Raw genomic sequence first — 15000 nt, forward strand, 5'->3', positions numbered from 1 at the left:
GGAGGATGAGGATAGATGTCGGCAGTCACTTTGAATGTAGAGGGAATGGAAGTAAAGAGGATGGAGGGAGGAGGAGAGAAAGGAGCAGAGAAAGAAGTAGGGGATTGGTTGATTGATTAACAACGTTTATTTAGCCTATATACATGAAGACAGGATAAAATATGACAGGAGATGGGGTGGGAGATTGCCTGGTGCGACAAGTGGAGAGAGAATGAGGACCAGGCACCGAGGAAGTGCTAGACTGGAGTATCTGGATATAGAATGGCAAAAGTCTGAATGGGTGAGAGAGGGACTGAAGGTAGGATGGCAAGGGGTAGGGGGAGAGATACTGGGAGAGATGCGGATACATGTTGGAAAGAAGGGAGAGGAGCGGAGCGAAGGACGGCGCTGGAATAGGGAACAGGAGAAAAACCTCGTTGGGGTGCTACCTGTCTGGCCTCTCACAGTGTGAACCTGAGAGATGCCACCTCAGACTCGAACTTGTACACAGGGCAGTTCCTATAGAATACAATATTATGGGAGCCACCGCAACTGGTACACGCGCATGATTGCGCAGAGCAGTTTGAACGCTCATGACCAGGTTGGGCACAGAGAGAAGCGGGCCGTGGAGCGAAAGTGCTGGGCAGGGTGGTCAAAGCCGCCAACATTCTGACAGTGAAGGAAGAGGAAACGATATGGACGAATCGAACAGGGCTCTCCGCCAGTATAAACTTCATGGGGAAGGTCATATCTACGGAAGCTAATCTTGGCAATGTTGGTGTAGGACTTTTGGTAGGTCTCTGGGAGGAATAGTGCAACGCTGTACTGATACTACATCACAGTCAACGAGGCATGGAAGCAGGTCGTGTGTATCTTATTGCATGAATATAGAAATGAACATATAATGCAAGGTTATTATTTTTAATAAATAAAAAGTAACACACTTTTTGCAATAATTTAATAAAACTTCAAAACACAGAAACAATACACATTACACTGAAACGATTGACAAAGATCATGAATTTGATTTTAGTGTAATTGATAAACCTAATACTTTAAAATGTAACAGATACAGAATTTAAATATATAGACATCCATATACATTCAACATTCTGTGGAATAGTCCAAGCTATTATTTACAATACATCTTTCAAAAATATACATGAGAGCAAAACGCCAATCGGAGAATTTCGTATCCAGTAAAATGACTGCAGTCGGTTTCGAAAACACGATTTTCTCATCTGAGCCTCGAATGCACTCGGTTTCGAAAACACGATTTCCTCATCTGAGCCTCGAATGCACTCGGTTTCGAAAACACGATTTCCTCATTTGAGCCTCGAATGCACTCGGTTTCGAAAACACGATTTCCTCCTCTGAGCTTCGAATGCACTCGGTTTCGAAAACAAGAGGCTCTCTTGTTATCTGGCCCTTCAGAATACTGGACTCTTAATCTGTAATCATTGACGAAAGCAAAAACGATGACGTAATAATTTGCAAGTCGCAGATTCAAAACTCAGGGGTTGAATAGTAATTAAAATATCAAGAGGCATTATTGCTAGTTGAACGAGATAAATATATAAATATATTTGGCTATTTATTCTGCAAAAGTGACTTTCCGACCTTTTTCCGAGATCTTATCCCTCTCGAAAGCTTAGTCTTCGGTGACTCCCGACAGCCTGACTTGCTGGACCCGACAGCCTGACTCGATGACCCCCGACAGCCTGATTTGCTAGACCCGACAGCCTGACTTGCTGACCCCGACAGCCTGACTCGGTGACCCCGACAACCTGACTCGGTGTCCCCGACAGCCTGACTTGCTGGACCCGACAGCCTGACTTGCTGACCCCGACAGCCTGACTCGGTGACCCCGACAACCTGACTTGCTGATCCCGACAGCCTGACTTGGTGACTTAGGTATCCATGCCCTTGTTGACCTCGGCAGTTCAGTCTCTGGTGACCTGGCCAATTCTCACCGGCCTCTGCAAAGTGCGTGACTCTCTCGACTGATCTCCGGCAACCCTCGGTAGCCCTCGGTAAGCTCCATTCTTGGTAACCATGGCAACATGACCCTTGGCGACCTCTGCAGTCTCTCAGGTTAGACGATGCCTCTTCTGGCGTTCATGGACGCTTTCCTGACGAAGGTGATGATGAGCCAGACGCCCCCGGCCACCATGAGCATCAAGCCCAGCCCGGCGAAGGCCAGAGAGCCGTAGAGCCACCCGGAAGCTGCGGTGGAGGAGGAGGAAAAAAAGGAATTTAGTTTGAATATTTTTTAGGTCCGTATCTTATTCTAAGTTCGGATGATTTTCGGTCCTTTTCGGTTTTGGTGTTTTTTTACGTCTCGATTTTACTTTTGGCTGAATGTTTTTAGGTCCGTATCTTACTCTGGCTCGGATGATTATAAGTCCCCAAGTGTTTTTTACGTCTAGATTTAATTTAGGCTGAATGTTTTTAGGTCCGTATCTTATTTTGGCTCGGATGTTTTTCGGCCCGTATCTTATTTTGGCTCGGATGTTTTTAGGTCCGTATCTTACTTTAGCCTGAATGTTTTTAAGTCCGTATCTCATTTTGGTACAGATGTTTTTGAGTCCCTGTTTTATTTTACGTCTAGATTTTACTTTAGGCTGAATATTTTAAATCCGTTTCTTACTTAACCGATTTTTCGAAATGTGTGTGACTTATTTCCTTTTGAATCATTTAAATCCGTATCTTCTTTTTAGGAGAATTTTTTTATAGTCAAGGGTCTAATTTCCCTTAGTTATTATACACAAAAAATGGATTTTGTGTACATGAAATATTAAGAATTTATTAACCCTCGTATTCCCTCGTATTTACAGTAACCTTGGCATTTTCTCACTTTACTTTTATTTTCACTTGTGTTTCTACCTCTGTACATATTTAAATGCGCGTCATTAAACTCCATCGACTCGTGTGGATGGATATATTAGAATTCATGACTGTCGTAGGAATGTCTACTCTTTACATTTTTTTTTTTCGATTCTTTCGTTAGTCTTTGCACTTAGCTTTTTTTTGCGTACTTTGCTATTTTGAGCAGTTTCTTTCTTTCTTTCTTTCTTTTTTATTATGCTCGCCTCGCCCCCCCCCCCCTTTGCTCGTACCCGGTCACGCTCCTAATGTTTACGTCGGTTAATGAACAAAGTATATCGCTTGCTACTACAGTAAATTCCACTGTACTACGAGGCCGGGATCGACCAAGGAAATTTTAAGCCATTTCAGTGCAAGTCCTTCTCGTCTTCCCCCTAAAAAGAAAGAAAAAAAAAACATTATATATATATATATATATATATTATATATATATATATATATATTATATTATATATATATATATATATATATATATATATATATATATATATATATATATATTTATATATATATATATATATATATATATATATTTATATATATATATATCATTATATATATAAATATATATATATTACATATATATTATATATATATATATATATATTTATATAATTTTATAATTTATATTATTAACATATATATATATATATATATATATATATAATACATTATATTATATATATTATATATCATTATATATATATCTATATCTCTCTATATATATATATATATTATACTATATATGTAAATATAATATAATATATACCATAATATATATATGTATTATATACTACGATCAATAAGAATAAAATGATCGATAAACTTTATACTACAAAACGATTGACTGGTTAGATAGGTCGCTATGTGTTCATACGCCATAACTTCTTGAATGGAGCAGATAACTTCGCAAAGGTCGCTGCCCGAGGAGAATCGTATTGAATCCGACGCTTTAACCGTAGTCAAATACCGAAATGGACCTAGTTTGTTTTGGTTCCTACGTCTGGTTCAACCCTTTACCTTTTTTTAGCCTTTACTCCGTCTGAGTCAATTTTATTCCGTTTTTACTGTGACAGTTCTTCGCCTCAACGATCAACATCAGTCCCCGTGCAGCAGACACGCGGGAGATTTTCGTCGGACAATGCACCTGGGTTCCGAGATAAGTTTTCCTGGCTACGGCCCTAACCTAAAAGGGAAAAAGATGGCAAAAGACCCTACCGTGTTGATACTATGGTAGTCAAAGCGCTTTACACAAACTAGAGGTATTAAAAAGTACTACCATGATACTACAGTGGTTAAAAAAAATCTACACACCAACTTCCATGTGCAGACTACGGTGTAAAAAGGCACTAACAACAAACTAGATTTACTAACAAAAACAATAATAATAATCAATGAATCTAGATTATTTAGTTGTTTTTTCTCTTTTCATTCTCCTTCTTCTGCCAAAGGGAAAGGGGAAAAGGAAAGAACCTACTCACGAGAAACCGGCTGAACGGGCGTGATCTCGGGTCCTTTATTTTGGTCTGCGGAGGGCATGCGCGTGGCGGCGGCGGCGGCCTCCAAGGTCGTGGTGGTGCTCGCAGTTACCGAGGTCGTGATGGTTTCTACGACCGTGCTGGTCAGGGTTTCGACCTCCGTGTAGGTCGTGGTGACGGAAATGGTCCGGGTGGAGGTGGTGACCTCGGTGGTGGTGGTAGTTTCCGTGGCAGTTTCCGTAGTCGTGTCGGTGATCAAAAGCGTGTCGGTGATGGTGGTGGTTGCCGTCTCTGTGGTCGTCGCGGCAGTGGTGTCTGTGGGCGTGTCTGTTGAAGGATCTGTGGGCGTGTCTGTTGGAGGATCTGTGGGCGTGTCTGTTGGAGGATCCGTGGGCGTGTCTGTGGGCGTGTCTGTGGGCGTGACCGCTCTTGCCTGGAATTGATAATCCTCCGTCGTGTCCGTCGGCCGCTCGAAGGCGAACCAAGGAGCCTCCTGTGGGGTCAAGTGAAGCACAAGAAAGCACTGAATGAGTGAATGTGTTATTGGTGGTGATGGTGGAGGTGGTGGAGGTGGTGGTGGAGGTGGTGGAGGTGGTGGTGGGGATGGTGATGGTGGTGGGGATGGTGATGGTGGTGGGGATGGTGGTGGTGGTGGGGATAATGGTGGTGGTGGCGGGGATGATGGTGGTGGTGGCGGGGATGATGGTGGTGGTGATGGTAGTAGGGATGATGGGGATAATAAAAATAATAACAATAACAATCATAAGAGTACTACCAGCAAAAAACAAAAGAAAATAATAATAATAATAATAATAATAATAATAATAATAATAATAATAATAATAGCAACAACCATATTTCTCCTCATAATAACAACAACAGCAGCAACAACAAAAACAATAATAATAATAATCATGATAATAATAATAATAATCATCATCATCATAATAATAGTAGTAATAATAATAATAATAATAATAATATTAATAATAATAATAATAATATTAATAATAATGATCTCATCACCACTAATCAAAATAACAACAGTAATCAGCTGGGCACAATCCCCTGCCAAAATTCAGGTCTCACGGTAGTATCGAAAAGGAATAAACCGCTTCTCCTGAACGCCGGGAAATTCTGGGAAGTGGCTGTTCCACTGGCTGTTCCATTGGCTGTTCCATTGGCTGTTCCACTGGCTGTTCCATTGGCTGTTCCACTGGCTGTTCCATTGGCTGTTCCATTGGCTGTTCTTCCGGTTGTTCCACTGGCTGTTCCACCGGCAGTTCTGCTCTGTATCTGCACTCTGTTTTGACTGTGCGGAAGGGAGCAAGACAGTGCTTTTGTTATGGAATAATGAAGAAAAAATGGTGGTTTGGGTATGGAATAATGGGGTAATTTTTTTTTGTTATGCAGTAATGGGGGTAAAATGGTGTATTCTTATATAATGGGGGTAAAACTGAAGTTTTTTGGAATGGACTAATGGGGGCAAAATTGAAGCTTTTGGTATGGAATAATGGGGGCAAAATTGAAGCTTTTGGTATGGAAGAATGGGGGGTAAATTGGTGGTTTTTGGTACAGAATAATGAGCAATAATAAGGAGTAATAATAAGGAGTAAGGCTTTGATACGGAACAAGGAAAATTATGATTTTGATACGGCAAAAGGAATGAGATGATGATTAGGATCAGTAAACAAGCAATGTCGAGAATGAAATGCGGAACCAGACAGAAGATAGTGAAAAAATATACGGGGAAAAAGAAAAGAAAAACAAGACAGTGCTTATGGTACGGAATAAGATACTGAACAAAATGATAATTAGGGTAATTATGGTATAAAATGGTAATTATAAGAGTAATTATGGTAAAAAATGTTAATTGTGAGACCACGACTGAGAACAAGAAATATCATATTTTGAAGCTGAGCAAGGAGAATTGATATATGGAAAACGTAGCCGGTTTATGAAGACGTTATGAGCGTAATGTAATCTGAACCAGAGGTAAGACATTGTGATTCAGATAAAGAAAAGAAAAAAAAAATACAAGACTATGATAAACGAAAACCAAAACAATAAACGCAACAAGCAACTACATTAAAAATCAGATTATGAACAAACACAAAAAAGGTGGTCAGGGCAAACCTCTACCTAGATCCGATAAAACACTTCCAGAATGCGCAAGTTTACCACAGTATTTTTTAAAAAGAAAATATAGTCTCTTGTACTCCCAAAGCCTGATGATGAATCCAAATTTCATGGACAATCCACCCACAAAATATTCACAATTCATGGAGTCTGCTTATAACACGGTATACCAACACACACAGGTAATCACACAACCACTTCCTTGGGTGGAGATAAAGAACCATACCAAGGCAACATCTCATACATGCATTAAAACCACATTGGACCACTGAATAATACAATGAAACCTAAACAACAGTACAAATAACAATTAATAAAATGTCACCCTGCAGGACCTCACGCTAACATTAATGTAACATTATTGAACTTAGACAAGACGTCACACTAACCAATATAATCATAGCAAACGTAGACAGCAAGTCATGCAACCACTAAAAAGTAAATCAGATCACTATGAAAAAAAAAAAAAAAAAAAACATTACGAAACAACAAAATGAATCACTAGGAAGAACCAAAATGGACCATTATGAAGCACCAATATGAATCATTATAAAGCATTTAAATTAACCACTATAAAGCACCAAAATAAACCACTGTGAAGCACCAAAATAAATCACGATGAAGCATCAATGTGAACCACTATGGAGCATCAAAATAAACCACTATGAAGCACCAACGTGAACCACTATGAAGCACTAAAATGAACCACTATGAAGCATAAAAAAACATTACAAGGCAAATTGAACCACTGCAAAACACCCAACTGAACCACTACATATTACTAAATCGAAAGCACTACTCTGAAACGCCAAATCGAACCACAAAGAAACGCCAATTAGAAACACTACAAAACACTAGTATGACCCACTACAAAACACCAAAGCAAACCACCAAGAACCCCCCCCCCCAAACATCTACTCCTACCCCCCCCCCAATACACACACACACACACACTAAACGAATCGAACGAAGCTCGAATCGGCGTTCGTAACGGCTTCGGTTCGACCCGCTCGCAGTCGCACCTGCTGGAGGCGTTATCCCGTAGTATCCTGTTGATCTTGACGAGCAGGGGTACTGTTCGGTGGAGTCTCTGCCTGTCATGCGCGTCCTCCTCATTGTAGTCAGAGTTATGCAATCCAAGGGCGATTTCCTGCGACCGGGGGGGGGGGGGGAGGCAAAGGGGAAGGGAAGGGAGGGGATGGGGAGTGGGGAAAAGGAAGGGAAGGGAGGGGAGTGAGGATGGGAAAGGGAAGGGAGTGGGAAAGAAGAAGGGAGGGAGGTGGGAGTAGGGAAGGAGAGGGGAGTAGAAAGGAGGGAGGGGAGGGGAACAGGATAGAGTAAAGATGGGGAGGGGGAAGGGAAAGTGAGGTGGTTAGAATGGGAGGGAGTGGATAAGGAAGGGGGGGGGGTGAATTAGGAAGAAAGAAGAGGGAGGGGGGAAGAGAGAGAGAGAGAGAGAGAGAGAGAATACAAATTCACAAATTTAAAACTGCCGCGTGAGACAAAATGTTTATCACACATTATCAAATATATATCGTTTCTAGAGATTTTAAACAAAACTCCTTCTAAATAATAATAGTGATAATGAAGATGATAATCATAATAATGGTAATAATAATAATAATAATGATATTAATAACAACAATAATGACAATAACAATAGCAGTCATGATAATAATAACAATACTACTAATAATAGTAATAAATGATAATAACAATAACAGTAATAATCATAACAATAGTGAAAATAATGAAAATTAATAACAACAACAATAATAATAACTACTACTACTACTGCTACTACTACTACTACTAATAATAACAATAATAACAATCACAATAACAATAATAATAATAATAATAATAACTATAACATTAGCAATAATAATATTATTAACAAAAATAATATTAACAATAATAATATTAAAAATAATAATCATAATAATCATAATAATAATAACAATAACAATAATAATAAAAATAATGACAACAATAATAATAATAACAATTATAATATTAATAACAACAATAATAAAATTGCAAACTATAACAATAATATTGATAACAACAATAGCAATAAACAACAACTAACAACAACAACAACAATAATAATAATAATTCTTACGTCTGGGGACAATTTTTGGTGCATTTTTTTCTGTCCAGCAGCGTGTGTGTGTGACGGGTCATTTAACCTAAAATATGAGATCTGTTCATTTCATTTTGATATTTATACGATATTCTGAAAATAAAAGTCTTTAAAGAAGAAAAGAAGAAAAAAATGTTGACGAAGAGAGAAAAAAAAACGAGGAAAATTAACGAAGATGAGATGAAAAGAATAACAGAAAAAAATGGACTAGAAAAAACTAATATATATATATATATATATATATATATAATATATATATATATATATATATAATATATATATATATATATATTATATATATATATATATATATATATATATATATATATATACATATATATATATATATATATATATATATATATACATATATATATATATATATATATATATAATATATATATATATATATATATATATATATATATATATATATATATATATATAAACGGGGAAGAGAAGAAAACGAACAAACCAAAACATACAGAAAAAATAAAAAACGAAGAAAAGAAATGAAAAAAAAAAACAGAAAAAATACGGGAGAGAGGGGGGGAGGGAGGAAATATACCTATCACTGCCATTGGCGCCAAAAATCCCGTGGGGGTCATGGCGAGAGTAATCGAGGCGCTGCATCTCCTTGGCCATGTCGAATACATCTATAACGTGGAGATCTTCGTCTGTTTCCCTTGCTCTCGAGGCTGGAAGAAATGGGCGAAGGGCGGGTGTTAAATAGGCAAGCTTGATCTTCGTACAGAGACGCAGATGTAATAATGTGTAGGTTGTGTTTGGTAGGTAAAGGGGTTGGGTGGGTTAAGGGATGGGTGGGTGGGTTACGCGTTGGGTGGGTGGGTTAAGGGATGGGCGGGTGGGTTAAGCTTGGGTGGGTGGGTTAAGGGATGGGCGGGTGGGTTAAGCGTTGGGTGGGTGGGTTAAGGGATGGGTGGGTGGGTTAAGCGTTGGGTGGGTGGGTTAAGCGTTGGGTGGGTGGTTAAGGGATGGGTGGGTGGGTTACGCGTTGGGTGGGTGGGTTATGGGATGGGCGGGTGGGTTAAGCGTTGGGTGGGTGCGTTAAGCGTTGGGTGGGTGGTTAAGGGATGGGTGGGTGGGTTACGCGTTGGGTGGGTGGGTTAAGCGTTGGGTGGGTGGTTAAGGGGTGGGTGGGTTAAGCGTTGGGTGGGTGGTTAAGGGATGGGCGGGTGGGTTAAGCGTTGGGTGGGTGGGTTAAGCGTTGGGTGGGTGGTTAAGCGTTGGGTGGGTGGGTTACACGTTGGGTGGGTGGGTTAAGCGTTCGGTGGGTGGGTTAAAGGATGGGTGGGAGGGATATGCGTTGGGTGGGTGGGTTAAGGGATGGGCGGGTGGGTTAAGCGTTGGGTGGGTGGGTTAAGGGATGGGTGGGTGGGTTATGCGTTGGGTGGGTGGGTTAAGGGATGGGTGGGTGGGTTATGCGTTGGATGGGTGGGTTAAGGGATGGGCGGGTGGGTTAAGCGTTGGGTGGGTGGGTTAAGGGATGGGCGGGTGGGTTAAGCGTTGGGTGGGTGGGTGGGTTGCTAGTGGGTGGTCGGGTAAGTGTACAGGTGAATAAATAAAGTAGACATAAATAGATGGACATAGTATATGTATGTGAAACTGGTAAAAGTAAATGTTTCACACGTGATTTTAACAAATCTAATAGTTATTTACGGGATTGATTTGCCTTTTGGAGGAATGTTCAGATCAATGATATGCCCCTTTTTATTAAATCAAAGTCACGGGCATACATACGCATATAAATACATAACATACACATATATAAAGCCATGCCAGTTTACACATATACTCGTGCGTGTGTTCGTATATATGAAGGTATGCGCACCAGACCCATTGGCCAAAAATGCGTTTATTAAGTGTTTTGTTAAATGAAACTTTGCTTTAAAAACACAAGCATCTATAAGCTCACATTAATGCACTGCAACCATGAGGTAAGGGTGCATTAAACACAAGCATATTGAGGTGTTTGATGTACATGAAAGTTTAAATAAACAAAACATTTAACAATCGCCTTGTCGGACAATTGGTCTGAGAATATATATATATATATATATATATATATATATATATATATATATATATATATATATATACATCTATATATATATACATATATATGTATATATATACATATATATATGTATATAAATATACATATATATGTATATATATATACATATATCTGTATATATATATACATACATATATGTATATATATATATATATATACATATATATATTATATATTATACAATATATATACATATATATCATGTATGTGTATATATATAGATACTTTTATGTACATATATAATATATATACACATCTATATTATATATTTATATATTATATATACATTTAGATTACATACATATAATATATGCAAATTTCTATTTTATTATATATCATACATATATATTATAATATATATATATATATATATATAATATACATATACACATATATAATATATATACACACATATATAATATATACACATATATATAATTTATCAAATATATATATATATTTTTTTTTTTTTCATATATACATATATAATGTATATACACATATATAATACACACACACACACACACACACACACACACACACACACACACACACACACACACACAATATATATATATATATATATATATATATATATATATATATATTATATAATATATATATATCATATAATATATATATATATATATATATATATATTATATATATATATATATATATATATTATATATATATATATATACACATTATAGATACATATATATATATATATATATATATATATATATATATATATATACATAATATATATCACCATCATCATTATCGAGGGGCTAATGCCGACGGGGGCGCATGGCCGCATCCACCCTTCGCTTCCAGCCACGATGGTCCCTCATGGCGAGTCTTCAGGCAGGTCCACGGCCCATCTCTAATTCCTCGCGACAGGTCTCGTCGAGCAGCCCAAGCCATGACCTCCTAGGACGTCCCACAGGCCTCCTCCACCCAGGGTTGTCTCGCAATGAGACAGGGAAACGAACTAGGTGCCCATATAGCTTGAGTTGGCGATACCGGATTATGCAAGTAACAGGTCCCATGCCAGTCTCACGGTGTAGCCGGCGGTTGGACACGTGGTCAGGCCAACTGTACCCCATGATCCGACAAAGAGACTTGTTACAAAAGGCATCATGGCGAAGCTCCAAGGCACTAGATAGTGTCCAGGTTTCGCTTCCATAGAGCAAAACTGGTAGTATCAAGGCCTTGAAGACACGCAGCTTGGTCCTTCTGCATAATTACAGCCATCTCCAAATGCTCTTGTTGATCGAGTTCATGGCTTCTGTTGCCAGACCAATTCGTTTAATAACTTCTTGGTCTGACAGCCCAGAGATATGGACTATGCTACCAAGATATGTAAAACTATGTGATTTCAACGCCCTTGCCATAAGTATGGATCGACTGAATGGGTTCCCCTAACAGGCCCCCAAAATCCAGAATCTTGGTCTTGGTCTGGGAGACCTCTAGGCCTAAGGGCTTCACCTCATTGCTAAATGCATCAAGAGCCACCACCAGTGACTCCAGGGACTCAGATAGGATAGCAACATCATCAGCAAAGTCAAGGTCTGAGACCTTGATATTGCCCAGTGTTGCTCCACACTGACTTTGGCTAGTAGCTCTGCCCATTATCCAGCCCATACAGCCTTGCCTCAACCCTGAATTAACAGGGAAGAAGTTTGACAGACCCCCCACCACACTTTACAGCGCTTTCAGTAGCGGTATATAGGCTTGCTATTAGGCCAATAATCTGCGTCGGAATTCCCGAGCCTCGGGATCTCCCATACCGATTCACAATGAACCGAGTCAAACGCCTTCTTGAGGTCGATGTAGGCTGCAAGCAACCCACGATCAAACTCACTACAGCGTTCCACAATTACTCGAAGCGCTAGCATTCGGTCTATTGTGGACTTGCCAGGAGTGAATCCACACTGCTCCGGTCTCCGGTGCCTTAGTGGATGGCCGCGGATCCGTTTCAGAAGAATGTGGGCGAAAATTTTGCCTCGTATGCTGAGCAGTGTAATGCCACGGTAGTTACTAAAGTCCCAGCGATCCCGCTATACATATACATTATATATATATATATATATATATATATATATATATATATATATATATATATATATATAAAAAATATATATATATTATTTTTATTATAAATATATTTATAATATATATACACATATATATACACATTATAACATATATCCATAATATATTATTACATATATATATACATATATATATACATAAATACATATTTTATACTATATATATACTTTTATAAAATATTTTTGCATATTATATACATATATATATAACCATATATACATACATATATATTCTATATCATACATATTATATACATTATATATATATATATATATATATATACATTTATACATATATATCATATATATATATAATATATACCAATATATATACATATATATACATTTATTGTATATATAACATAAAAATTATATATTTCTATACATATATACATATACATATATATATATATACATATCCATATTAACATATACATTATATATATATATATAACATATACTTATAATTATACATTATACATATATACATATAACATTATATATATACATATACATATATACATATACATTATATATATATATACATAGACATACATACCTATACATATATATAAATATATATACATATAATAATTACATATATACATTATATTATATATATATACATATGTAATATATACATACATATAAAACCATACATATATATATATATATATATATATATATATATATAATATACATATATATATAAATATATATATATATATAATATATATATACATATATGATACATATATATATATACTATATAATATATACATATATATAATATATACATATATATATAATATATACATATATATACATAATATATATATATATATACATATATATACATATATATCATATAAATGTATACATATATATACATATAACATATATATATAATATACATACATAATTAATAATACATACATATATACTAGATAACATATATATATAATAAAACATCATATTATAAATAATATAATATACATACATATTTTAATATACATACATATATATATATCCCAATATCATATTGTGCATATATATATATATATATATATATATATATTATATATATATATATATACATATATATATGATGTATATGACAATATATATATATATATATATATATATATATTGAGCTATATATATACTTATATAATGTATATATACATATATATATACACTATATATATATATACATAATATATACATATATATATATATATATATACATATATATAAACATATATATATACTATATATATACATATATATATACATATATATACATATATATATACATATATACATATATTACATATATATACATTATATATACATATAATATATAATATATATACATATATATACATGATTATGTATATTCATATAATTATACTATATAAATTATCATACATAAATATAACAATATTTATACATTATATACACATATATAATATATATAATATTATATATTATATAATAATTATATATATTTATACATATATTATCACCATCATCTTATCGAGGCTATGCGACGGGCGCGGCCGCATCCCCTCGCTTCCCCACGATGGTCCTCATGGCGATCTTCAGGCGGTCACGCCATCTCTATTCCTCGGACAGGTCTCGTCGAGCCCCAGCATGACCCCAGCGTCCCACAGCCTCCTCCACCCAGTTGCTGCAAGGACAGGAAACGACTAGGTCCATACTTGAGTTGGCGATACGATTGCAAGTAACGTCCCGCCAGTCTCACGTGTAGCCGGCGGTTGCACTGTCAGCCAACTGTACCCATGATCCACAAGAGACTTTTCAAGGCATCATGGCGAAGCTCAAGACTAATAGTGTCCAGTTTCGCTTCATAGAGCAACTGTAGTATCAAGGCCTTGAGACACGCAGCTGTCCTTCTCTATTCAGCCACTCCAATGCTCTGTGATCGGTTCATGTTCTGTTGCCAGACCATTCGTTTAATACTTCTTGGTCTGAAGCCCGAGTATGGATATCTACAAAAGTAAACTATGTTTTCAACGCCCTGCCAAGTTGGATCCTGAATGGGCCCTACAGCCCCAAATCAGAATCTTGTCTGTCTGGGAACCTCTAGCTAAGGTTCACCTCATTGCTAAATGCTCAAACCACCACCAT

General features: G+C 36.5%; 1 protein-coding gene across 2 annotated transcripts in view; it reads right to left on the reverse strand.

Annotated features, from left to right (window-relative positions):
• Positions 1-920: 920 nt before the first annotated feature.
• Positions 921-15000, reverse strand: part of LOC119596506 (GPI-anchored hemophore cfmA-like) — a 19718-nt gene continuing 5638 nt past the window's right edge. Inside the window, exons 2-8 of one of the 2 annotated variants that reach the window (XM_037945783.1) lie at positions 9197-9326; positions 8608-8674; positions 7505-7632; positions 5433-5655; positions 4759-4836; positions 4347-4722; positions 921-2205 (exon numbers count right to left, since the gene is read on the reverse strand). In XM_037945783.1, coding sequence (XP_037801711.1) covers positions 2075-2205; positions 4347-4722; positions 4759-4836; positions 5433-5655; positions 7505-7632; positions 8608-8674; positions 9197-9326 — 1133 coding nt within the window. In that variant the 3' untranslated portion in view covers positions 921-2074. Of the gene's footprint in view, positions 2206-4346; positions 4837-5432; positions 5656-7504; positions 7633-8607; positions 8675-9196; positions 9327-15000 lie in introns of both variants that reach the window. The other variant, XM_037945782.1, reaches the window with a different exon arrangement.

The sequence above is a fragment of the Penaeus monodon genome, chromosome 38 (genome assembly GCF_015228065.2).
Source record: "Penaeus monodon isolate SGIC_2016 chromosome 38, NSTDA_Pmon_1, whole genome shotgun sequence".
Taxonomy (NCBI): Eukaryota; Metazoa; Arthropoda; class Malacostraca; order Decapoda; family Penaeidae; genus Penaeus; species Penaeus monodon.